Source organism: Myiozetetes cayanensis, unplaced genomic scaffold, assembly GCF_022539395.1.
Source record: "Myiozetetes cayanensis isolate MyiCay16 unplaced genomic scaffold, myiCay2020 scf3, whole genome shotgun sequence".
In the NCBI taxonomy this organism is placed as follows: Eukaryota; Metazoa; Chordata; class Aves; order Passeriformes; family Tyrannidae; genus Myiozetetes; species Myiozetetes cayanensis.
Window position 1 is genome coordinate 61,446,413 of NW_026087521.1, and position 26,052 is coordinate 61,472,464.

At 47.9% G+C, this 26,052-nt stretch overlaps 1 protein-coding gene across 2 annotated transcripts in view; it reads left to right on the forward strand.

Annotated features, from left to right (window-relative positions):
• Positions 1–26,052, forward strand: part of WNT5B (Wnt family member 5B) — a 72,862-nt gene extending 46,810 nt beyond the window's left edge. Inside the window, exons 1-4 of one of the 2 annotated variants that reach the window (XM_050325577.1) lie at positions 10,650–10,777; positions 11,503–11,750; positions 17,819–18,111; positions 25,493–26,052. In XM_050325577.1, coding sequence (XP_050181534.1) covers positions 10,698–10,777; positions 11,503–11,750; positions 17,819–18,111; positions 25,493–25,951 — 1,080 coding nt within the window. In that variant the 5' untranslated portion in view covers positions 10,650–10,697 and the 3' untranslated portion in view covers positions 25,952–26,052. Of the gene's footprint in view, positions 1–10,649; positions 10,778–11,502; positions 11,751–17,818; positions 18,112–25,492 lie in introns of those variants that run through there. The other variant, XM_050325576.1, reaches the window with a different exon arrangement.

The following is a 26,052-nucleotide window of genomic DNA, read 5'->3' on the forward strand; positions in this document are numbered from 1 at the left end:
CCTGTGCCCGGGGCACAATTTGGCCACAGGAGAGGCTAAAGCACTGCTTGCTTCCAAGGAAAACGCCCTTCCCTCTGATAAATTAGCACGTGATCATACACATACCTGAATTTTCACCAGGAATGAGAATCACTCAGTAGATACTTGTTTCCCTCTTCAGGTGTGATTCTGAGACCTGGTGACAGTCTCACGCCATCTGACGCTGTAGGTGTATGATCATTCAAAGATGACATCAGCCCACATTGCGTCAAAAGAAGCAAGTCCTGCCGTCCCTCAGCTCTTGATAACAAACTGGATTGAAAAACTGGTTAGCATTAGAAGTCAGCATATCCAAGTGCCTTCCTGAAGTTTGCAGGATCATCATGATCCAAACCGGGTAGCCTTATCCAGCCCAGCTGCACCTGCTGTGGGAACGATGACTTTTAAATCCATATTTAAAGGGCTGCAAAATGTGGGTACTACCATCTGGGCTCTCAGAGCATCTTAGGGCCAAATTCTCTGGTGTCAATCATTCCTGGGCTTGTACATTACTTTCTGAGTAGATGAGGTGTTAGATAAGCACCTTACATTTTCCAGATAATTTAACCCCTTGGAGTTAATGTTCCTGGTGGTTACAACATTTTTCATGTCAAAGGCAGGAAAGGAAAAACACGGTTTTCCACAGGCACCTCTGAAATCTGATTCCTTGTTTTGAAGCCCTGGTGTGGGCTGAGCTCTTTGGAGGCTGAAGTCCCCACCGGTGGAGTGCAGGATGTGCTCAGAAAGCCTCACCATGGGTGGAAAGCAGGGCTGGTGACAGCTTGCACTGGCTGTGTTGATGTAAAGCAAGTTTTGATTTTCGTTAGCCCTGCTGGGCAAGCAGAGCTGTGGGAGGAGAAGATGGATGCTATTCTAGTGTCTGTACCACCAGCAAAAATGTCACATTAGAGTTCGTGTTGAGGAGAGAAGCAGGGAAAAAGCGTAGCTTTTTTTGGAAAGCTTTTGGATAACTTTGGCAGTTAAAATACCCATATAATATGCTTTGAAAACTGAGGCAAATTCAAAGTCAGTGAAAATGAATAAATTTGAGTAAATTGCACTAGCAGTTTCAGTTACTTTTCTAGGTTTTGGGTTTTTTTCCTTTCTGCTCAGGGAAGGATTTACAAAGCAGCAAATGCTAGCACAAATACCGGAAACCTCATCTGTTACAAACCAGCTCATTTTACACAGAGACATCTTTCAAACTAATGCTTTGTTAGTAATTTTTTTAAGACTTAGATGTATTTTTTTTTCCTTTTTACTACTGCATTCTTGCACTTCAGGCCGTGCCCAGATAACACAGGGACTTTGGCAGCATCACAGCTTTGTGTGGTTCCTGTTCAAGAGGCTGATGTTCACCCTCTGGGCTGTTGTGCCCTCAGTAGTGAGCTGTGAAACTGGTCAGGGAATGGATCCACAACCAAAAAATACCCCCAGGAATACTACTTTTCTGGAAGTGTCAATGCATCTCTGTAACTCAGGAGAATTTAACTCAGGAGAATGTGGTCCTGCCATGGCACAGCCCCACTCCACCGTGCTTCTGATTCACAGTCCAGCCGGTTAAAAAGAAGTAAATCCTGGTGTTTTCTTTTTGTACTTTTAAACTTGAATCTTTTTAACTCCTTATGTAATCTTTTTAACTACTTGTATCATCAATGGGCTGCACCTTGAAAGAGCAGTGTCCTGAGGCACAGGGCTGAGCCCCCAGTGAGGGAGAGAACAGTCTTTATTACCCTGGTAATGCTGCCAGCAGAACAGAATTTTGTCGGATTCCAACTTCAACTTTGGCATCCTGAGCTTTAAGGGACAAACTGGCACGTGAACAAATGGGCATGAGCTGACCATGAGTAAATTTTGACTGAAAATTAGAGAAAGTCACAGCTTTTTGCATGGTGAGATGCCAGACGGAGTAGGGACCCCAGATAAACCAAGACTTTCAAGATGCTCCCTGAGCTTACATATGGGATCATATGATGTGTCACTGAAAAGAGGCACAACCCCTTCTTCCTGATATTAGACCTTATCGACTTAAAAAGAAAAAAAATGCAGTGATTTAACTGAACAGTCCAGTTAAATGTGTGCAGATCTTAATTTCAGAAACTTTGCTTTTGGCTGAAAGGGTAACTAACCTACACAATACTGATATACTGATAGCACTCTTCCAGATCATTTTGCATGGATGAACATTTTGCTGAAAATTTGTGTCTGGAAGCTCGTTATTTAAGTAGGTAATAATGTTATAATGGCATTTTACAATCAAGGTCTAAAATAGGATACCTTTATTTTCTGCAGTTAAAATTGCACATGTGTGATTGGTGCTAGAATAAAGTTGAGATATAAAATTATCTTCTTTTTGGTACAAATGTATATGCAATCTATTCCCCAGACAGTTTGAGCACATTTAGCTTAAATCTGTTGCATCCAGAATTACCGGGAAATTCCTTCACTGAAGTGTGACAGTATAGAAGATAAGTGCTGAAATTGGTTAAATCAGTGTAATCTTCTGACATAGGGTTTTATTTACAGTAGTTCAACCTTTTATATATATTTTTTTTAATATTAAAACATAGTGAGAAGGCTTGAAAAACGTTTTTTCTTTAGTTTGAAAACTTTTTGTGATAACTATGAAGATGATAGTATTGATATACTGGGGCATTATTTCCAAAATGTTTTGTACTTGAATCCACTGTATTTGAGCAGGAACAACATTTAACTGATGGCAGAAGTATTTGATGGTTGAAAGAATTGAAAAAGCAAGTAGATTTAAATTTTGCCCACTCAGCAAAAATGAGTAGGTGTATACTTGCTTTCAGGTACCTGGTTTAATCCTTTGCTGAATGGAGGTAAATCTGCACCACAGAATGACTGTTTTGAGCCTATTACTCAGCCCATCCTGCACCTCTCTTTCTTGTTCTGTAAGGGAAAAATAGTGGCTGTTAGTGTTGTGGGGTCTAAGGCATGGGTGTATGTGCTTGCTTTGCAATTCTAGAGTGGAGGAAGAGCTGGCCATTAATATTATTTTCATTAGACTGGACTTTATAAGAACATCTTTGAAGAGTCTGTCAGGAAGGAGAGAAATTATAATAAATTTGGATTCCTTCCAATGGCTTAGTATTTCCTTTGGAAATGTGTGTGTCAAGCTCTGCTGGCAATGATTTAACTGACAGGAGGCTATTGATCCAGTTCAGTCTGACGCCAGTCCCTGTGGCCTACGCTGAGGAGCTGAATGTCCAAGACAGAGCAGTAACCACACATCTCCCTGCTTCCCCTGGTCATTCACTCCTGGAGAGTTAAGAACCACTGCAGCAGCAGCTTAACTGTATTTTAAATATTTGACTCTCTTTGCCAGTTGATGTAATTATTACAGAGCGTGGAACAAACTAGAGGGAATATATATTCAGAGCAAAAATGAGGCCTGTGAGATGCAGAGACATAAATCTTCTCAGTTTGGAATGACTCCAGTGGGACTAGGGGAGCTGGACACCCCTTTAGGGAGGATGAAGGGTGCTCCGTGGTTTGCGAGATCAGAGTGAAGAAGAGAACACTTAAAGTCATCCAGCTGTTTCCATCCCCTGGCCTATTATTAAATCTCTGCAGAGGAGTTGCTTTGACTTTGCCTTTTGCTACCTCCTTGTTCACGCTGTCAGAGAACTTTGTGCTCTTATCCTTCCTAACCTTCAAGGAGGGCTGGCGTACGTGCTTGTAACCACCACAATCTGGGTCCAGAGTTCTCATGCAAATCCTGCAGCCAGCATCAGCTCTCCAGTAGGACAAGGGCTGCCCTCCTGTCACTGCTAGGGGGATCCGTGCAGCGCTCAGCTACAGCAGGTAACAAACCAGCTCCCAGGGTTGGCCTCTGGAAAACAAATAAAGGAGGGATGTACGATCTTCTTTTCACTTTTCTCATGTCTTATTCCCCTCTAGGATGGTTAATCCTCTGTGTAAACTTAACCTTTTGGGAAGGTGTTAGCTAGATGGCCTTAAGGGTCTTTCATTCTTAGAAACCTGTGATGTCGGGGTGGGGGAGCAGCACTGTGAGCTTCCTAATCCTTCCTGGGCTTGTGTTTCAACCTGCCCCCCCACGGCTCCTTTGAGGGGTCCTGGGGAACAGTTTCTGAAGATGAAATTGTTAGTGCAGTTGAAGGAGATGGAGTATCTGCTTGGCAAGTAAGCTGTGACATGGTGGGCAACTTAAATAAGCCACTGAACGGTCAGAAGAGGATAACGCTTGATACTTTTTTCTAGTATAGGTATCTAGTGATTTGTTAGATTATGATTGCACATAGTGAAGCTGGTCTAATTTCTTGTGGGACTTTCCCATATAAATAAAGGAGGTAAAAAGGTTTCAGTTTGGGATCATGGATGATTTGCTGCAGCCCCAGAAATCCTGATATTCTAGTAGTCGTGGGAACAAGAAGTGCAAAATTTGGGCTAGACTTGTCCTGGTTCAGGGCTCTGGCTCTCACCTGAGGTTGCCAACATGCAAATAGAGTTCTCATGGAAAAGGGAACCGGATGGCTTGGATCTGTCCATGGGAATATCATAAATATGGAGAGTTTCCAGACAACTGTATACCTGCAGGGATGGGTCTGTGTTGCTTAATTTCAAAAAATCAAAATCAATTTTGTTTCAGCACATGCAGCTTCTGCAGGTGCTCCATTGGTTGCTGCTGGGTCTCTTACACTTTTCTTTGGGATATCTTGTGCTGGTCTCAGTGGACCAGGTTGGCTCAACACTAGGATTTAATCTGCAGTAAGAGTACAACTACCACTGAATCCCCTTGAGAGGGAGGAGATCATATTCTGTTTTATCTTTGGAGTTTGCTTCTTTCCTTGTAGGGGATGAGATAGTCTTGCCCCAGGTGAGCTCATTGTCTGTTGTGAAATATTGTGGTGAAAATGGCAATGTTTACAAGGCTTTACATATATTCTGTATCTTTCATTTATGAGAAGCTGTTTTATTCATAGAATCATTATTCTTTATATCTACTCTGGTTTTAAATGAAAATACTGTGTTTTAAGTGAAAATATTTAGTATTTGGTCTCTTTTGTTGTCTAATACTTCTGCTTTACTTGCAACCGTCCTCCATTCTTGCTCTCCTTGGTGAGGCACTTCAGGGACAGCTGTCACTGGGTCTGCTGAGACTGGCAGGTATATCTTGGCATTTGCTGCACTACATGCCCTGGTGACAGTGAGGCTGGATGTCATTGGCCAGCAGAGTCATGGAAAAACGAAAGGGCAAGGTAGTGGTGAAAGGAAATCTGGATCTGTCAGCAGGGGTGACAGGTGATGAGATGCAGAAAAAGGTAGTGCATGAGCACATCAGGAGATAAAACCGAGTCTGTAAGTACCAAAAGAAACAAGCAGGATGTGAGCAGGAATAAACTGCCCTTCCAACGGAGACGGAGAGTGAGTAACAATTCAGTGAGGCAAGGCAGTGTTAAGACAAAAGGGGCAGACATGAAGGACTGATGTGCTGGGATACTTTGAGAAGGTTTTGTTACGCCTTCTGTAACACCCCAGCTGGGTCTGGACCTGCAGAGGTGGCTCCAGGTGCAGGTTAAGTAATAATTGCAATACAAATAAATTAACACATTTAGATCTGGGAAGGTTGACACCAGTACAGCAATGTGGTGGTACAGTGCTGAGAGAGGGACAGGTTGGCAGCAGGGGAGCAGCACAGAACCAGACAAGTCAGGGAGTGGTGAGATAAAAGATGATTTAGGTTTCTGTGTGAAGACTGCAATTTAGCTTTAAGTGATTTCTTTTTTCTTCCTTTTTTTTTTTTTTTTTTTTTAATCTACACTCCCTCTAAAACTGGTTCAGCTGAATGGGCAAGTATGTGACTTTAATGAGATTCCTGAAATCTTAGTAAGAACTGTGGTTAAAACCAAGCTAGGCTGCCAGAAGCAGATGTATAGCAGGATGTTATGATACATCTCTTGGTGCTGTCAACAGCAGGTCCATGGCACAGAACCAAAGGGCAGGGATTCCCTTTTGAGCAGCACATGGAAACCCTCCTTCCCGGGTGTGCTGGTTTTGGCTGGAGTAGAGTTCATTTTCGTCATAGTAGCTGGTATGGGGCTGTGTTTTGGATTTGTGCTGAAAACAGTGTTGATAACTCAGGGATGTTTTGGTTATTGCTGAGCAGGGCTCGCACAGAGCCAAGGCCTTCTCCACCTCTCACCCCACCCCACCAGCGAGTGGGCTTGGGGGTGCACAAGGACTTGGGAGGGGACAAAGCCAGGACAGCTGATCCCAAATGACCCAAGGGATACCCCAGACCCTATGATGTTGTGCTCAGCAATACAGGCTACAGGAAGAAGAGGGGACATTTGGGTTGTGGTATCTGACATCTCAAGTAACCCAAGACTGCTGCTTTCCTGGAGATGACTGAACAGCTGCCTGCCCATGGAAGTGGTGTATGAATTCCTTGTTTCGCTTTGCTCATGTCCTTTTGATTGCTTTTGCTTTACCTATTAAACTGTCTTTATCTGAACCCATGGGTTTTCTCTTTTACTCTTCTGATTGTCTCCCCCATCTCGCCGGGGGAGAGCGAACGAGAGGCTGTGTGGTGCTTAGCTGCTGGCTGGGGTTAAACCATGACACTGGGCAATGCATCTCTACTGGCTCCTTAAGCAGAGGAGACTCTACTTCAGTGAATATTTTTCACATCTTGAGTAAGTGACTTACATCAGACAGAGCAGTAAATATTTCTGGATGCACTGGACATTGCAAGGCATTAAAAACAAGCATTGCACTACAGTCAAGTTGCAAGAATAAATAGGAACTTGAAAGACACTCTTGGTCATTACAGGAAGAATGTATGTCCAGTTCTCCCCCTGGCAGAAACCAGAAAACTTGCAGAAGTGAGGATCATTTGAGTTATGTGGAAGACAGGTTTCCTTTCAACGCTTCTTATAGCACTCGATAAGGATCTATGTCACACTTGGGGACATCCCAAATTTTTGGAAAACAATAAGGGTAGGACAAGGAATTTACATGAGTAACTCTCCTTTTCTCATTTACCAGGGCTGTCTTCCAGCCAGGGTTCAACTTTTTTCACGGTCTGCCAAATCTTTGCAAATGATCTCATGGACATGACCTCCCTTTCCTGGAGTCTTGCAGCTTCCCTCCAAACACGGCAGGGACGGTACTGGGAAAGCAGTGATAGCTCTCCAACTGCTTTGCCGTGACTTTGGAAACTGGATGTGTAAATTTATGCTTCGTGCACAGTTGTCACCCCTGAAAAGTGAACAAAGGCAAACACAGGTACTAATTTTAGGCAGCCAGCCAACACAGTAGACAGTTGCCTAGGGCAGCAGACTGTTGAATGCAGCAGAATGCCAAGGCTGTACGAAGATGCAGGCTTGCTGCTGCTGTGCTGCCCTCTGAGAAGGGAGCATTAGACCTTAGTCTCGTTTTCAGGCAACAGCTTCCTACTTGGCCCAGGTGATCCTCGGCAGTCTGTGTGCAAGCATCAGACAGGCAGTGCTCAAGCCAGTGTTAAGTTCTGCTATTTGAGTGATCCATGCCCACTGGAAGGGGTGGGGAGGGGGCCTTTTTCCACAAGAAGCAAGAGCAACCTCTGGTTTCTGAGTTCTTTCTACTGCTCCTTCATCCCCTAGTGTAGCAGAAGTGGTCTGAGTTGGTGTGAGTGGGCTGCTCAGGGGAGGGGTTTGGGGTGGGAGTCACTTGGGTGGTGAAGGGTGGACAGGAATGATGGCCAAGAAGGGTGGTGTGCCTGTGGTGAGGTTGGGCTCTCCTACCTAATACTGCACTGACTCTGTTCATCCCAGCCCACCAGCAGCCCTGCTCCACCCCACCTCTCATCCTCACAAAATTTCACTGCCTTTTCCCACCCAGCCCTGCTTTGGCAAACAACCTCGCAAAGCTGTTTGAACCAGCCCTGCAGTTGGGCTTAAAAAATAACCCAAGCTTTTTATTTACAATATCAAAAACTCGCTTTCAAGGTTTTGGTGGCAAGTAGAAACAGGCGCAAGGCAAAGGGATAGACTATATTCTTCGGACCACCAGCCAAGTGCTTTGCAGCTTTCGGTCTGGAAGTTGCTGGCTGAGGCTAAATCCCTCCAGCAATGCCTCACCTGCTATTATCACTTTATCTGAAGTCATAAACACAGACAGTGAAGAAATTATTTCCAGCACCTTAAAAAGGACTCGCTTCCATAATTCACATCTGAGCTCAGTGGCAGTCACTTTCACCAGCAGCAGATTTTAGGTAGAATTCAGAGTTTCGGACCTTTCCTGATGAAGCAGCTGCTTTAGTTGCTGCCTTTGACAGGATATTAGGTTGGCTGGATAAGTGATCTTATCCCATACGGCAATACTTATGCTCATGTTTCAAAATAAGATCATTGCCTTGCTTGTGCTTGTTGGCAGTCAGGTTGCTACTAGCAGTGTTCACAACACTTTGCTGTTGTTAATCATCGGCTGCCTGTGCATATTAATACTTAAAATGAGATATTTAATTAGTGCCGTGTGTTTCTGACCCAAGTTTCACGTGAGCAGCTCCCAGGCTGGAAAGGTTTTTGTTTCCAGCACGCCACGGTGCTGGTGCTGGACCACCAGTGCAGCGCTGCGTGGTGGTGTCTCCGTGTTGTCCCATGGAGTGCTGTGATGGCACACGTGCGCTTGGAGAAGCTCACACGAACACGGACATTGACATCACCTGTATTTGTGGAACTGCCTCATCGGCTGGTGCCGTCTCACATTCCTGGCTGGGAGAGGCACCCGGGCGGCTCGCCATGGTTTACTCCTTTCTCAGAATCCGCAAGGAGACTTGGTGAGGGCAAAGCTTGGAGATGCACTACTCCCATCATGTCATCTATTTACATGGCACATGCCTTGTGTGTGTGTGTGTGTGTGTGTGTAAGACAGCGCGGGCTTTTATTTTTTTCCCCCTGCCCTAGTTCTTCCTTCTGGCTGTGGTGAGATGGAAAGGTGGGAGGCTCTCATCTCTGCCAGCGAAAAGGTTTTCTGTATCTGAGGCTGGCTTGGAAATTCTTTAGGTGACATCACACCATGTCTGTGCAGACTCATTGTTTGTCATGGAAAAGCCATTCATCCATACACAACTTCCTTCCTCCCCAGACTCATGGAGATAAACTTTCCATTCTGTCTATTCCCTATAGAAACAGACCCAAAACATGTATGCGTGGCTACACACACACACACCTCGGCATCCCTCCGTCATGCTCGGGGCTGTGGGAGGAGGAGAAGGGAGGATATAGAAGATGTGAATAAAGTCACCCTGTTTTCTTCAGACGTGGATCCTGCTGTGCCCAGGCAGTAAAACTCCCCTCCCACCGAGGTTCTGGGTCACACAAGGCTTTTTTGTCCTGAGGCTAATTTTGGCACTTGCAGCCCCACATCTGCCTGCCAGGTGAGATGGGCCACCAGCTGCAGGTACAGCACATCTGGATGGGGGAGGAAGCGAAGCGTGCTGCAAACAAACACAGCAAGTCCACCGTGGCGGGTGCGAGGAATTCGATAAAAAATATACTTCAGCGGTCTGAGCTGCCGAGTCTGGTGATTCATGTCTCGGGTGCTGCTCGTGAGGCAGGCTGAAAGGCTGGGCACTTGCACATCCTGGAGCACGAACACCGTGGCCATAGCCTGGGGCAGACCAGCAAGCTCAGCCTGCCTTTGAGGAGCCATTGCTGCAGGGCAGAGTTGGGGGGACACCAGGCTCAGTGTGGACGCTGTGTGGGACAGGAGGGGGGGCGTCTTTCCATGGCATAGTGGTGGAGACCATGCAGAGCAGGGTAGGACGGGACAGTGGGAAGCCACATAGAGATGGAGGCAGCAGCAGTGGTGAGGATGGCGTGATAAGGTGGCTGTTTCTCTGCGGTATGAGGGAGGCAGGGTGTGAGGAGCATCTGTTACAAGTATCGGCACAGTGTGGGATGCCTTCGTTTGCCTTCTGCCGGTGTCTGGGGGAGACAGGGCTGGGGAACTGCCGGCTTGCCCCCGCCTTTGAGGTTCCCGGTGGGTCGAGTGGGGAAGGGAGAGGTTGTTTGGACAAGAGGAGCCTTTGAAGCTTTTCTCCTGTCCACCTTCCCTGCCCATAAAGCCATTAGACTGCGGTGCCAGCCCTACCTGCGCTCGTCGCTGGCGGCCCGGCCGAGCCTCGCAGACCCCCCACCCGGGGCGCGGGGCCGGGGCCGTGGCGTGAGGCCCCTCGGGAGGCCGTTCTGGGGAGGGGGCACAGCTCATTTCCGAGCCGCCTCTGCATTACAAAGGCAGCGGGGCCAGCGCGGCGCTTTGATGTGCCCCGCCGGCTCCCGCACACCTGCGGCCGCGGGGTACCCGGCACCGGCGGGGGCGGCCCGGGAGCCCCTCTGGACGCCCGTCGGGGCGAGAAGAGCCCCGAGCTCACCCCGGGCGGGACGCGGAGGCTCCGTCGGTGCCGGCGGAGCCCCGGCAGCGCGGCCCCTGCCCCGGGGCCGGGGGCGGGCGGGAGGCAGGGCCGCCGCCGGAGCCCCCGGGAGGCGGCGGCCGGGGAGGGTCCTGCGGGGTGGGAGGGGGCGGCAGCCGGGCTGTGCTCGCCGCGCCCCCGCCGCACGCAGGCCCCGCTCCAAGGGCTTCTCCTCGGCACTTCTCCGCAGGGCGCCCCGTCCCGGCGGCCGGCTCGGCGGGGGCTGCCCCCGCAGCCCACCATGACCGGGCCGAGGCTGGCCCTCGCCGCCGCGCTCCTCTGCAGCTGCACCTCGCCGGTGGCCGACGCCAACTCCTGGTGGTAAGTGAGGGGAGCCAGCGGTGCCTTTGTCCGCCGAGGGCCGGGGACCGGGGACCGTCCGAGGCGGTGCGGCAGCTCCCTGCCCTGCGCTCTCCGCGGGAACTTCCCTGCCTCCCGGGCTTCTTTCGCAGCAGCTCGCTTCTTTCCAGGTTCCCCCCCACCCCACCCCTCCCACTGTTCCTGCCCAGTTTCTGGAGACGTGGGACGCAGCCCCTCTCCTTCCAGGCACTTGTGGGCTCCTTTTGTACGGGCTCGCTCAAATGCCGTCCGGGCTTTAGGATGTGGGGAATGCGTAGGGAGTGGGTGGGTAAGGTTTCCTACCCGCTGCCAAAAGCCCTGGGAGCAGCCGCGGAGCCCCCTTCTCCTGAAGAGCGGAAAATAGCCTGGCTGGAAGGCAGGCATCGCTCACTGGCGCTCTGTAGAAAAGCTACTCGCTTTCTTCTGCAGAGAAAGTGCTGAGCTTTCTCTCTGCCCCCTCCCCATCCCGGGTGTCCTCTGTGTTTAAACTCGGGTTACAAACGAGCTGTGTTTCTCCCGCTAGAGCCCTGGAAAAGCCTCGCATCTGGCAGAGCCGTGGAGGGAGGCAGCTGACATGAGAAATGCGCCCGGGCTCCGGGCTGGGCTGGGCTGGGCTGGGCTGGGCTGGGCTGGCGGGGAGAGGTGCCGGGCGCTTCGCGGAGGGGGCCTCTCCCTCCAGACTCCCTGGGATGTTTTTCTCATCGTAGGTCTTTGGCCATGAACCCCATCCAGAGACCTGAGATGTACATCATCGGCGCTCAGCCGGTGTGCAGCCAGCTGCCGGGGCTCTCCCCTGGGCAGCGCAAGCTCTGCCAGCTCTACCAGGAGCACATGGTGTTCATCGGGGAAGGGGCCCGCAGCGCCATCAAGGAGTGCCAGTACCAGTTTCGGCAGCGGCGGTGGAACTGCAGCACGGTGGACAACACCTCCGTCTTTGGGAGGGTCATGAAAATAGGTAGGAATACCTGGTAGAACAGTACTACACCCGGTAGTGCAGGGACGTGCTGGGTGCAGGCCGGGTGTCCCTCTGCACCTCTCCCGCTTCCTTCAAATACACATGCAGCAGTGATGAGCCCCATTAGTACAGCTCCTAAAGCTGCGTTTAACGAGCTTCTCCATTCCCTGGTGTGCTGGTGCTTGCCTGCGCGCTGCCTGTGCCTGGGCGGGTGGCACCAGTGCCTCTGAGCCACAGTAGGAGCCAGCGGGGGGCGAGGGGAACACACTTTCTTTTTGGGGAAGCACAGGACGGTAAGAAGAGCAGGGCGTCTTTGAGTGGTTGTTTGTAGGTAGTGAGGGGAAAAAACTGGAGCCAGGAACAATGGCCCGTGTTATCCTTACCGGCATCTTGAGTACCCTGGGACAGGGAATGCAGCCCTGAGATGTGGGAAATATGGGCTCCCCTGGCATGGGAATTCCCCCCCTTCCTTGTATTGCCACTTACTGTGTAAACCTAAGCGATTTTTATAATTCCTGCCCTGCTGGCTGTAAGAGGCGCATTGACAGGCCATTGCTGCACTTGAATTGAGGTGTGACCTAGCTACATTGTCCCAGCTCCTTTTGAAATGCAATCATCTGATGGCAAGAAACTGAGAAATCCGGGCTCGTTTTGATGTGTCCGACAGCCAGGACAATAAAGAAAAGGTGTTAAAACAGACACACACACGCTCACACTCACTCTCCACACCCCTGTCTCAAGAGGTTTTCTTTCCCACCCACAAAGCCAATCATTTACACTGAAGAACCAGCACTATTTCTCGGTTGTGAGCTCAAGGAAAACACTTAGCAAGAGATGGAAAAAGACCTTCAGCTCCTGAACCCCCGGCTGCCCCCAGCATTGCTCGCACTTGTTTTGGCTTCACTCTCAAAAAACCTGCATTGGCAGCAAGACACCAAGAGGTGCATCTTTAATACCTCTGGGGCGTCAAGGTGATAGGACACCAAGTCCTGTGATCCCTTCCCTTTGATCCTGAAATTCTTACATGTTATCCTAGAGAATTCTAGGGATATTTCTGCATGAGTTACTCAACCTTTCAAAATTCCTAATTCAGCCCACCCCGAGCCATTCTAACTCTTCCCTTTCTGCCTAGCTCATACTCCAACAATTCTTCTCTGGGGTACTCCCCTGGGAAATGCCATTTCCTGACAGATACTTCTAGTTCCTGACACACATCCAAGGCATCTGTGCATCCTTGATCTCTCACTTTCTGATAGGAAGGGTGGTGGCCAGATGGGGCTGCCTGCAATCCTAGATTGTTAAAACTTGTGCTTTGGGGTATGAAAACTGAAATTTCAGCCACCAAATGGAAAGGACGGAAAATACACCTCCATCTCTCTGGTGACCTTCCCTCACACATAACTTACCCTAAAGAACGGGGTAAATTTCAGATCCCCAAAAAGATACTAGTGACTTCACAAGGATGCAAGAAAATAGCAATCTCTCCTTCTGGAGCAAACCTCATTCTCTTCTTCAGTATTTTCCTGCATCCCTGGGTTGGTCCAGTGAGAGAGTCCACACCTGGAAAAGAAAGGGTGAACTAAGAGAAAGCAAAGATCAGAGCTGAAGGATGAGAAGCTGTCAGGAAAGATCAGAGTGTGTAGAGGAAGAAGGGACTAGAGTGGGTAGTGGAAGTGGGAAGATTTCTCCTCTCTAAAATGAATTTGATCCTATTTGTTTAGACTGGGAGTAGATTTGGGTTTTGATGAAGGCAGTAGGTGTTGTGGGTATGTGGCAGGTGTGACTGGAAGTCCTGCTTGGTTTGTGTGTGCTGCATTTGTTTGCTGAGTCCTGATGTATCTCTATTAGGAATCTGCTGATGGCAGTGTCTGTGAGGTGACTGCCAGCAGTTGCCCACTGTTTAAAAACCTGTCCTGACAGAGTTTTGAACCCATCTCCTTTAGATTCTCTAGGCAGTTAGAGTATGTTCAGATGTTTATACTCCGGCAGAAGACAGCACAGCAATAAGAAAACTGTCCCCCAAGGTGGCCTGGGGTATTAGGGGACCCATGATTCATGGCTGTTGCCTGTGTCAGTGATAAGCTGCTGCGCTGCCTCTCAGTTCCACCTCCCGCTTTTGCATTTTCCTACTTTGTAGTGAGTCATTGCTTATCATTTCAGCAAATCTATTTTCCACACTGGGGAAGAAGACAAAGCCTTTCAATCTCTCACGTTGTGTCAGCTATAAAGTCATTCTTCCCTGGGTTCATACTGTGTGTCTGTCTCCTGCTTTCAACCTCTGAGCCCCAAATCTGGACCGCAGCCCTTTTTCTGTACTCTGTGCCAATGGCACGAGAAAGGTCTGGAGACCAGAATATCTGCAAGAGTGCACAGGCATGCCAGATTGTTGTGGAGAGGGAGGGGAAAGGAGATAAGAAGGACCCAGAAGGTGTGTAATGTGCCAGCAGCCCTCGGCTGCCCACCCACTGATGCAGGCACAGCGTATATTACATGATTTCTTGAGCTGCTCTAGATTGTGAGAGGGGAGGAGAACCTGACCTGGCCAAGTCCAAAGCCTGGGAGATCCTCGCGAGAGCGTTCACTCAGAAACCTGGAAGATTAGTTTCCTTTCCCCCTCGCAGAACTTGGCTTGGCTCAGAAACAGGAGACCCAGTCAGTCTGTGTTTAATCATTACACCTTCATTTTGTGTGTTCCATAGAGGTGAGGCAGTCCAGTGATACCAAGCTTTTGTGGGGGCATCCACAGCACTGAGGTAGGCTGCTTTTCAGCTTGGGTCCCTTTTCAGCATGGGTCCCTCCTACTGCTTGTGTTGTCATGAGAGTTGCTCTTACCTTTTAAATGTGGTTTATTCAATAATTATATCTGATGTACAAAAATTATTTTTCTGAAGCTACTTCTTGTTCTGTCAGTACAGATTTTTTAGACTGCACGTGTGTTTGTGTATGTATCTCTATGGATTATATACAGACATTCCTTACTGCTACATTTATGAGGGGGAGAGGACAAGAGCCCCCCAAAAGGTCATGTTAGAATTTCCTCAGGGGAGGAGGGAACAGATCTCCCTCTGAGTAATCCTAAATGCAAGGCTGGGGTTTCCAGGTTAGTCCAGTCATTTCTGGAGCCAGAGATCTTATCTCTTCAGCCTTTTCAAATGCTAAAAAAAAAAAAAAAAGAGTCATAAAACCAGAGAACAAAGAGAAATATTTTTTCTTAGGTTTGTTTTTTTTTCTTCGAGATTGCCAAACTTTAGGATAATGCTTTTTTAAAAAATCAGTTGAAGCTAAATCTTTTTCATCAAAAAAGTCAAATCGACGCATTTCTGCCATCTCTGTGTTAGTCTCCCCAGTGGGGTCCGTTCTCCCATTTCCCTCTCGAGCAGCTCCAGGGAAGGGAGCCGTGGGGTCCGAGCCCTTGCCTGGGTGCTGCCCGAGAGCCGCCGCAGCCCCGGGCTCCCCGCCCTGCAGCCGGCGGCGGGCGGGCACAGGAGGGCAGCAGAGCTCCGTGCAGCTCCACGCCAGCCGGGCAGAACCTCCCGGGGCCCGCAGCCCCCGGCATCGGCCCCGGCGGCCCGCGGTGACTCTGATCCAGCGCTCGGGAGAGCTCAGCAGAGGTGTGGAAAAGGGCGGAACAAATTTGGGGGACACCCCAGTCCTGTGAGACGACAGCACAGAGGTGTGGAACTGGAATGAACTTGGAGAGGACGAGCACAAGCCCAAATACTTTTCAAAGGGTGGAAGGCACGGCAGGAGAGCGGAGAAAACTTGGATGTATAAGCCCTCAATTGTCAGCTACAAATTTGGTTTGTATTAGCACAGGCTTTTATCACATCTGATCCTGCCTCCCAGGCCAAGCCATGGTCTTCCAAACCTACCAAAGTCTAGTGAGCACTGTGGTTTGTTCTGCTTTGCGGGCAGCACCAGAGAAAAAGCCCCACCCTGCTGTGACTTGTTTCAGCCTCTCCCACCACCATCCTCCAGCAGTCTTAAACAACTCGTGCAGACCCAGGGGCTGCCCACTGAGTCGTGCCGCTACAGCTGACAGGTGGAGATGGTTAAAACATGGACAGTAAAAGTGTAAATCCAGTCTGTGCTTTCAGAGATCTCAATCCAGCTGTAAGGATGCTAAGCACCCAGAGTTGTGAGAACTCAGTTACACAAGCTGTAACAGCGTGAGGTCCTTTCCTTGCCTTTATTTTAATCCTGATAGACAAGAGAGGGCTCTACTTAACTGGACGTGTCTGCAGGACTCTTTCTATACAGGCACAGATGGCTAGGGGCAAAACTGCACATTGGACTGTTATCTTCAAAAAAACCCAAACATAACATGTGAAACAAGCTAGATGAGTAAAAGCTTGATTTTTGGTTACTGAAAAATGAATTCCTTTATGGGCCAGTCTCAGCTGAATTATCTTAACTAGGAGTCACTCCTCTATACCTCTTTAGGGGAGCATAGTCCTTTCCTTATGACCTGCTAGTAAGGCCCTCCTTTCTATATTATGTGTCCTGTAGCATTTTATCAGCCCTGTGCTGTACTCCAGAGAAGAAACCGTGGTGTTCAACTCTCATTTGGGGTGGGGGGAATCACAAGTTGTTCTGCAAGGTGGATGCCATTCACAACCCTGCCTTTGTCTTGGGTCATTACCACTAAGTTGGTGATAAGCTGCTATTAGTTACAAATTGTCCGCAGGTGCAAATTGGAACAAGAGCATACTGAAAGCATCAGCTCAGCCCTGCTGAGGGTGCTGGCACTGAGAGCCTCCTGGGCTGGTGACAAACTAAGTATTCTTGGAAGCTCTGCCCTCTGAAGTCATTCAAATTTGCTTGAGGTTTGGTGTAAGTAGCTCTTCACAATTAGATTGCTTATTCTAATGAAGCTTTGGCAGCTGTACTCTTTATCACCTGAAAGTTTGGTGATGAACACAATGACTCTGAAGGTGTTGGTTTGGCTATTAAGACCGTGTGGTGAGAGTGCAGGTGTGGATTGCCTCCTTCTCCTTCCCCATTCCCCCTCTACTCCCCCTCTTCAGACCCACGGCACTCCTGGTGCTTGGCCTCATGCAGTGTTCTGGCTGTGATGGTGCCCCGGTCACACTGGGGCTGAGTCACTGCCAGGAATACATAGCTGGAGACCCGATCCAGCTGCTTGGCTCAGATGCTGTGTAGGGCATACATGCCAAGCAGGGCAGTCTCTAGTAAACCTGCTAATGGAAAGTCTTTTCATTTATTATTGTCTACATGGGAAAGTTTTACTTGTTCCAGCACTGCGGTTCTGTAGGCACTGGGAGAGCCTCTGCCTGGATGCTGGAGTGTAAAAAGGAGTTCCTTCAGTTTGTCTCCAAACAATTTTCAGCTGACCTTATGTAAACCAAATTAAGGTCGATGAACTGAGGAGCCTGTAATAAAGACTGCTTGTCCCAATTATATGAAAACCTTTCCAGGTGATAACTGGCTTAACCAGAATGTTTCTTTTGCACAGGCCCAACCTTGTTGCTTGTTCTCAGTGATTATTGCCAAATGCAATGGCTAAGGCAGCAGCTGTATTTTTCAGCAAGTGAATAACCCTCTTGCTGTTTGAGAGTTTCTTCCAGGTTAAAATGAAAGGATAGTTGAAGAGGAAGGAGGCTGAGCAATCCCTGCCTATGGTGTTGCTATTTCTTTTGGCGAAGGCCTGCAGTTCCCAGGGCTCTTAAATGTTCAAACATAGGTGTAATAAAAGTAATAACCCTGGAGGAGCAGCACCTACAAATGATGAAGAACATGGTTTTCTAAAGAACATTGCTCCAGGAATCTCCGACTCTTCCCTGGTGCGTGGGGTTTGATCCTGGTTACACAGAAACTGCCAGCTCTGGACAGACCGGAGCTGAAATGAAAACAAAAATGGGATGCAGGCGTGTGTTAGGGCAGTCCCCCTCCTCCAGGACAGGATGGTGCCCTTGCTCTTGAGCATCACATTCTTGTGAATCCAGTGTACCTTCTCGGAGCACGCCATGTCCTGCTGTCCAGGCCCTGTTCCTCGCTGTGTGCTGCGTGTTAAACGTGATTAATTTGTCTCTCTCCCTCTCTCTCAGGGAGCAGAGAGACCGCCTTCACCTACGCCGTCAGTGCGGCCGGGGTGGTGAACGCCATCAGCCGGGCCTGCCGTGAGGGAGAGCTCTCCAGCTGTGGCTGCAGCCGCACGGCCCGGCCCAAGGACTTGCCCCGAGACTGGCTGTGGGGCGGCTGCGGCGATAACGTGGAGTACGGATATCGTTTCGCCAAGGAATTCGTGGATGCCAAGGAGAGGGAGAAGAACTACGTGAGGGGTTCAGAGGAGCAGGCCCGCATGCTGATGAACTTGCAGAACAACGAGGCTGGTCGCAGGGTAAGACAGATGCTGACCCTCTCCTTTTTCTCAGAGTCAGAAGGCTGGAGATAGCTGGATACCAGATTACTTGGAGGTCTGATGAGGGATAGTCCGGTGATAACCTCTGTAACAGTGTATGGCCACTTTTTCTGAATATTACAGACAATATTGACAATGATATATTCCAGTTTTAATGTCAGGCTTCCATTGCCAGCTAAAAGCCAGTGAATTCTGGGGTCTGTTGAGATACTGTATGGCACACGTGCAGACATGTAAGCCCTTTCCAAATAAACTAGGTGCTGTTACGGCCCATTTTTAAAGTTAATGTCTCAGAAATCAGCCTTCCAGAGCTCTGGAAGTGACAGGCTGGTGAAAAGAATAGTATTTTAGCATCTGGAGTTCTCTTCTGCTACCATCATTTAGATTTTTGGGAACATAGGGCCAGAAGCAAACATTGAATCAGGCTACCTGGCTATTTCTGGAACCTAGGCCTGACTCAGTTGCCTTGCTATTGGGCAAAATAATAATTTGATTCTAGGTGACAAATATTTTCTGAGAAGATTCACAGTTTTGATCTGGAGACCCCTAGGGATGGAGAATCCACCTCTTCCCCTTTGTAGTGTGGCACCATCATTAATCACCCTGTTTCAATGCTGTACCTCATTATCATTTGAATTTATCTGGCACCAGCTTCTAATCAGTTCTTTTCCTGACTTTTACAGCTAAATCCAAAAGCCTCTTAGTAATCAGAATTTCCTCCGCATACAAGTATTTATCTACTGTAATTTATTCACCATTCTTTTTTGACAAACGAGATAGAGCACTGAAAACTCTCTCACTTTCAGAGGTTCTCATCAGCCATCAAATCATTTTCCTGTCAATTTAGTGTACCCTTTCCAGTTTCCCCATACTCCTTTTGTATGCATTCAGTGCATGCACTTCTGCTTCTTACACAATTGCTCTGTCTGTGATTAATAGCCCGGAAGGTGTAGCATCCTTCATATGCTGTACAGCCGTGTAATCCTGCCTCTTTCCAAAAGTAGAACAGGAATACTTACTCCAACATTTGTGTGTTTTCCCCAGGGTGTTTTAAGTTTTTATCATTCTCCCGTAGAAGTAAGCTTTCCTAAGGTTAATTTTGTTTTTAATGCATGTTAAAAAATCCTATTAAGTGTATTTAGTCTTGCCTTTTTGCACATTCTTAACTAATATCCTTAGTTTCCTTATCAATTTTTTGCCCTTTCTTGCTTCTAATTGTTACTGAATTATCTTTCCCTTTCCCATGGATGTTTGTCTTTTCTGCACGTAATTTCAACTTCATTTTGCCACCAAAGATGGTGTGCTCTGTTTTTTTGATTGTGAAATCAGTGTGTCAGGTTGAAGCATTGCAAGTACTCCACGGTTCTTTTGCAAAATCAAATTGTGGTAAATTTGTGGTAGGTGAAAAAAACGGACTTGAAAATTGTAGAACTTGTGAGGTTTTGGTTTGGGATTGGGCTTTTTTTTTTGGCTTGGAAGGGTAGAGAGGTCTGCATTTCCTTAGAAATGCATGGTGTGGTGGAGTAGTAGCCTGACCATGACATTCTTTTCTGCATTACTTGCTTTGAACGTCTTAGATGTCTGGAGTCATAAACTTGGATTACTACAAATAAATACCCTGCCTAAAATAGGGAGCGAGTATGTTGTGAGACTTTACAGCCAGCCCTATTGCCTTGGGGGATCCAGAGACAGAATATGGCCAATAGTCTGAGGTGCCAGTTGAGCTGCAGTAACATTTGTATTAGAAGATCAAGTCAGAAGATTCTTGCTCCATGCCACAGGTAAAATACTGCCTGTCATGTTATTCTTGTCATATAGGCAAGATTCTTGCTGAGCTGTGATTTCAGGTGATGCTACAGATGAAAAATAGCTCTGTCCTGCTTTAGGGACAGAGTTAAAGGCAGTTGTTTCCTGCCTTTACTACAGTGGAGAAAGTTGTTTAAATTGTGCCCAGAATGCTACAGTGCCTTGCTTCTTTGGACTCTATAGACAAGCTCTCAAGGTGATTTCTGTGTCTCCAGTTAACCCAGGACCTGGACAAAAGCCTTTCCAAAGGGGCCAGCAAAAGACAATGTTATTTCAAGGTTGGGTTTTGTAGACTCTGTAGAACAGATGGCTGTAGAAAATAACCTTAGACTAAATGAACACAAGTCATTTCAGATTAAATTAAATAGTAGTATGAACCAGTGTGTAATTAAGCTTGTGGATTTCAAAAACAACTCTGATAAACTAAGGGAGCTGGTTAATAACCTGAGCCGAGGAACTCAATGTGGAGGAGGTCTGGAACCTTTTCAAGTCAAAGATGCTAAAGCCATTACAGTTCTGCATGCCAAGCAAGAGGAGAAAGCTTGTAGGAAGAATATCCAGACCTCACTGAATGAATAACTGCCACTGAGAAGCTATTAGGAATAGACCAAGAGCCTACTAAGAGTGGAAAAAAAAAAGAACTGATAGCAAATAAATAATGAAAAATTCTGTCTTAGAGGTCAAGAAGTGTAAAGATGAAGTGAGAACAGTAAAAATCACGCAGAGTCAGACCTTGAAAAGGTAGTACAACAAACAGCAACAGTTTTTTAAACTTTGCAGACTGAGGGAGATTGGAAAAAGGGGAGACATAGTCAATGAGGATGGGGCTGAGTCTAAAGGCAGAGAAGTTTTGGTCCCATAAGTAAGTGAGTGCTTTACCTGGGGCTTCCAAGTTGGAGTGCGGGACACTGCTCCTGGAGAGGGATGCTGTGTGTCTGCTGCACAGTGGAGACATCTCTGTCCTCAACACTTCTGCGTAGCGGGAATAAGTAGTTGAAGCTGATATTTGGCCAGTACAGGGCAGCCTTTCCTCTGGGCTCTTAAAAGCATCTTAGCATGGGAGCAAAGGAGCAAGGCTGGAGGTGGAAATTATCGCCACCAGGGTAGATGCAAAACTCAGGTAGCATGAACCTCTCAAGTCTCAGGGAGTGCTCACTTTCTTTCCTGGCACTCTGAAAGAGCTGGCACCGGTGATCTTGGTTCGTTTACAAGTGGGCATGGGGGAAAGGATATCTCAGAGACACAGGCAAAATGGGAAATAATTTGAGAAGACTTTTTCAAAGATTGATCGCATAGTCATTTAGAACATGATTGATTTCCTAGAAAGCGGACTAGATCTGATAGGTCTCATTTATCTGGACTTCTGTGAAACATTTAAGGTATTTCCCACATGGAAAACTCTTTGTTAAATTGGGAAATATAAGGAGAAATGCAGCAGCTATGAGATGGACAAGAAACTGGTTCAAGGAAAGATATCAGTAAGTTGTGAGAGAGGATGTATCTTGATCTTAACAGAGCTTGTTTAGCAGAGCTCATCAAGGACTTGCCTTAATGTTTTTGTGTCTCAGCCTCAACACAAGCATTAGGCTGATGAAATTTGATGATGATGCAAAGGTGGCAGAGGAGAATCTGAATTTCCTAGCAGCTAATGACATCTAATAAAACAACATTAAAACCATCATTTGAGGCCTTGTAGGAAATACGGTTTTAGTCATTAGGAAGTGAGTCTGCAGTCAGCTGCAGATGTAATGTGGCTCGAAAGGTGGTAAATATCCTATAGCATACTAGGGAAAGCCTCTTTATAAAACATGGGGGAATACTAATGCCATTGTATTAAGCTCTCGTGAGGCCCCACAATATTGTATGTTCTCATATTCCCAAGTAAAATGACCTCAGACTAGAAAAGGCTTGTTATGGCTGACCCAAGGGATAGGAATCTTTTCTTAAGAAAGTGGGCTAGACCAACTTTCCATATTTAGCCTACTAAAGTGAAAGTTGAGAGAGGATCTGACTGATGACTGTGTTCATGGGAGAAATAATAGGGGAGGAAAAGTACTTTTTAAGCAAAAGGCCAATTTGGCACAATAGCAAATGGGCATAAAGTGAATACATTTAGACTGGAAAGCAGAAAAAGATATTCTATCATTGGAATAGTGATCAGAATAATGGTGGCTGAAAACCTAATTGCTTTTAAAAGGGCACTGTATGCATTTAGGGAAAATGTTATTTGAAGCAGTGCCTACAATAGCAGGAGATCATACTTAATAACCAAGGAGGTCCTGTCTAGTCCCACAGTCCTAAACTTCTGAGATTCTGGAAGTAGGAAGGTGCATATGTAACTCCATACTCCCAAAAGTTGATGCTGAAGGAAAGGAGTACTGGAGACCTGGCAGTGAGCACTGCAGAGTGGCCACCAGGTGCCATCCCACCCCAGACATGCCCTGCTTTCCCAGCCAGTGTTTTAGTTGATGCCTTCTGATTTATAGGCAGATTTTTGGCAAGTCCCTTCACTCAGTTTCGTATGAGTGAGAAAGTTCTCCTCGAACCCTGAGGAGCTCTGGTGGCAGGAGAGAAGATTGTCCCTTCTCTCCGTGGTTCTCAGAGGAGCTGGGGGGGGGGATGGGAGGGGATCAGAGGTCTTTTATCTTTCAGGCAGTCCTGACCCCATCACCCCTTCACTCCACACTGGAGTCCTTGTGGTGGTGGCTTCTGGCTTTATTGCTCTTGTTTGTTTGTCTTTGGCTGTTATCTCAATATGTCCTTTCCTTCCATCTGTCTTTTTCTTCCAATTGGTCTCCATTACCCTCTCCTATTTCCCCCATTCCTTATCTGTCGTTGTGTCTGGCAGACTGGGATGGTCAGTCCTTCCATGCTGTTTACCCAGTCAGCATATGGCAGGCCTCAGTCATCAGTCACTCGAGCCAGAGCCAGAAGAGCCTGGAAGGGGGTCTGGCTAATTGACCACATAGGAATTACCCATTAATCCTCTTCCTGTTCTCATTCTTGCAAGAAAAGAATTGGAAGAGAACTTGGGCTTATGGGAAGGAGCTCTAAGCCTTTCCATTAGAGGCATTTTCAACCTGTTTAAGTGGCATGGCCATCGATCAGTTCCTGCCCTCAGAACTGCATGTGGGGTCTGTTATTCTTTACCTTGACCTGAGCCTGGTCAGGGAGGAATTCTCCAATTTCCTCTGCTTGCTCCCCATCCGGGCAGCAGAGGGGGAGAGTGTAGAGTCATTTAGCAGCTGAAGCTATGGTTACCTCCACGGGACACTGATGGTGGGAGCTGTGGGGGCTGAGTGGCGCCGTGCTTACCTGTGATAACTGGTAGCATTCTGTTCCCCAGCACAGCTACTACCCACATGGGCCAGATGTTTTGAGCATCAGTTGCCTAAAGCCAAGGCGGAGTGAACTCAGTCCCATGACATTAACTGAGAGGGATTGAGTTGCAGTGTTTTTCTAAAGGAACAAAGCCTAGGATTAGGAAGAATCATAATACTTTATAAAAACACTTGCAAGGGCAAGGGAGGCACAAGTGGCCTGGGATTTGACAGAACCATAACCAGAAAGTGCTAACACAAGCTTATAACAAGCAGGCTGGCAATGCAGTGAGGATATAGTAAGTGTCTGGTGCGCGGGAAATGCAGCTGTAGCTCTGTCTGGTTACAGTACAGCAGGAATCCTCAAAGAACGGTGTGGTTGGTCCTCTGCAGTGGTAGTTTGATCCACGGCAAGTGCTTAACTCCCAGCTTGTTACAGCTGTTACATTGCCCTGTAACATTGCGCCGTGAGGGATTGCCTCAGTAAATTGAGCTCTGAGGAGCAGAACTAAAGCTTTTCTGTTTTAAGGACTCACTCCATTGACTTTCTCAGGAGCTGGATTGGCCTCCATGTGATTTAGCCATTAAGCCAAATTGAATCTTCACTAGCTGTCAAAAGCACTAGACCTTAGTTAGGCCAGGAGCAACCAATTGTTGTAGGAGAACTCTGACCTCTTGCTGCTGGTCCAGAACATAGTCGCAGGCAGAAGGTTTTGCTTTCACTATGCTCAATTGCCTTAATCACCTAGTCCTTGGCATGTGACAGCAGAGAGCTGTGAAGCTTTCTTCTGTCAGTGAGTGAGGCAGAAAAGAAACCTCTGTGTTTGGCTGCTTTTTTCAGCAGAAAACCTGGCTAGGAGACACATTGCCATCTCCTTCCGAGCACCCTCTTTTTTTTCTCACGTTCCTTGATCTCCCCCACCAAATACAGCTGGTGGCAATTTTGCAGCTGATGCCAAACACCTTTGCTTGGCCTGTGGGATCTGGCAAAGGCACTGCAGGACGGCCTTGGGAGAGCAGATGTGAACCTGCTGGTGAGAGGATGAGGAGCAAGGGTTAGGGGTCAGCTCTATAACATGATGGTGTGGGGATGCCAGCTCTTTGCTTTGCAAGCTCTGTCAGTGCCTGAGAGCTGACAGGATCTCACGTAGCATGCGGTTTTGTACCCGTCTCTGAAATTGATCAAAAGAACAAACCCAACTTGCATTTCAGTTTATTTTCCATGGTTTTCAGCTTCGTAATTGTAGAATATTTTTCAGTATTTCACTCTCCTCCCAGCTAGTGTGGGGAGGAGGAGAGTAACCACCATCTCCCTTTACGTGTTGTATTTGTTCTGCTGAGGGTTTAACGCTCACTGCCCTGAATTTTGAGGACTCTTTGCTAACTTTGATGCCAGGTTTTCAGGGGTATGATGCATCTACAGCCCCCGCAGGCTCCTGAAAACATGGCTGAAAGCATCTGGGAAAAGACAGCATGGAAAGCTTGCGTTTGCTGTTAAAATCTAGGCTTTTCTGCCTGGCGACAGCCGTGTGGGCACAAGATGGCGCAGGTCCGCAGTGAGGGCTCCCGGCTCAGCCCTGCTGCTCCAGGAGGGTGCCTGGTTAACACCTCCAGCAGAGCTAAACTGCTCCGTTCCAGGGTGGATGTGTCCATCTTTGGCACCATCACCCCTGCCTGCTCCTCTCTGGACACTGCTGCTGGACGAGCTACTCTCAGCAGAGGTGAAGGGAAAGGGTGTGGGTCTGTGGATTTGTTTCCAAAGGATGCAGATGTATCCCTGCAAGTGATAGCCTTGGTTCCTGGGGCGTGTGGTAGGAAATGGGCTGGTTCCCAGGTGTTCCCTTCCCGCAGTGCTGAAGGGAAAAACATGCCACAGTGCTGTGGTCTCTGAGATGGGGAATTTCCAGGGTCCACCCTAAGAGGACTCTTCCTTTTTTTTTTCCTTCTCATGACCCTGCTCTCAAGCCAGCAGTCTGCCAGAGGGAAAGAAGGTGGGGTGAGGAAGCCTTGTTTGCAGGCAGTGTGACCAGAAATAGAAATATTTAGGGAACAGGAACACAGCAGTCGCAACAGGGAGAAGAGAAGACCTTTGTCTCTTCTGAAGGGCGAAACAACAGAAATTGCGGGGTAATCAAAGCAGTTCTGAAAGCGCGATGAATTCATTGTACTTAAGCCAGCTGCCAGTGCAGCAGGAATAAATGCAGCTCTGCCTGATTGCGCTTCTTTTCCCACAGGCCGTGTACAAGCTGGCAGACGTGGCCTGCAAGTGCCACGGCGTGTCGGGCTCCTGCAGCCTCAAGACCTGCTGGCTGCAGCTGGCTGACTTCCGCAAGGTGGGCGACCTGCTGAAGGAGAAGTACGACAGCGCCGCTGCCATGAGGATCAGCCGCAAGGGGAAGCTGGAGCTGGTGAACAACCGGTTCAACATGCCCACGCAAGAGGACCTGGTCTACGTTGACCCCAGCCCGGACTATTGCCTGCGCAACGAGACCACTGGCTCCCTGGGCACCCAGGGCCGGCTGTGCAACAAGACCTCGGAGGGCATGGATGGGTGCGAGCTGATGTGCTGCGGACGGGGCTATGACCAGTTCAAGAGCGTCCAGGTGGAGCGTTGCCACTGCAAGTTCCATTGGTGCTGTTATGTCAAGTGTAAAAAGTGCACAGAGATCGTTGACCAGTATGTCTGTAAATGAAAGGAGCCACCAAAGCAACAAATCTATATTATATAAATCTATATAAATATATTTTATATTTGTATAAATAAACAGATGATGATAATAATTAAAGAAGCTTA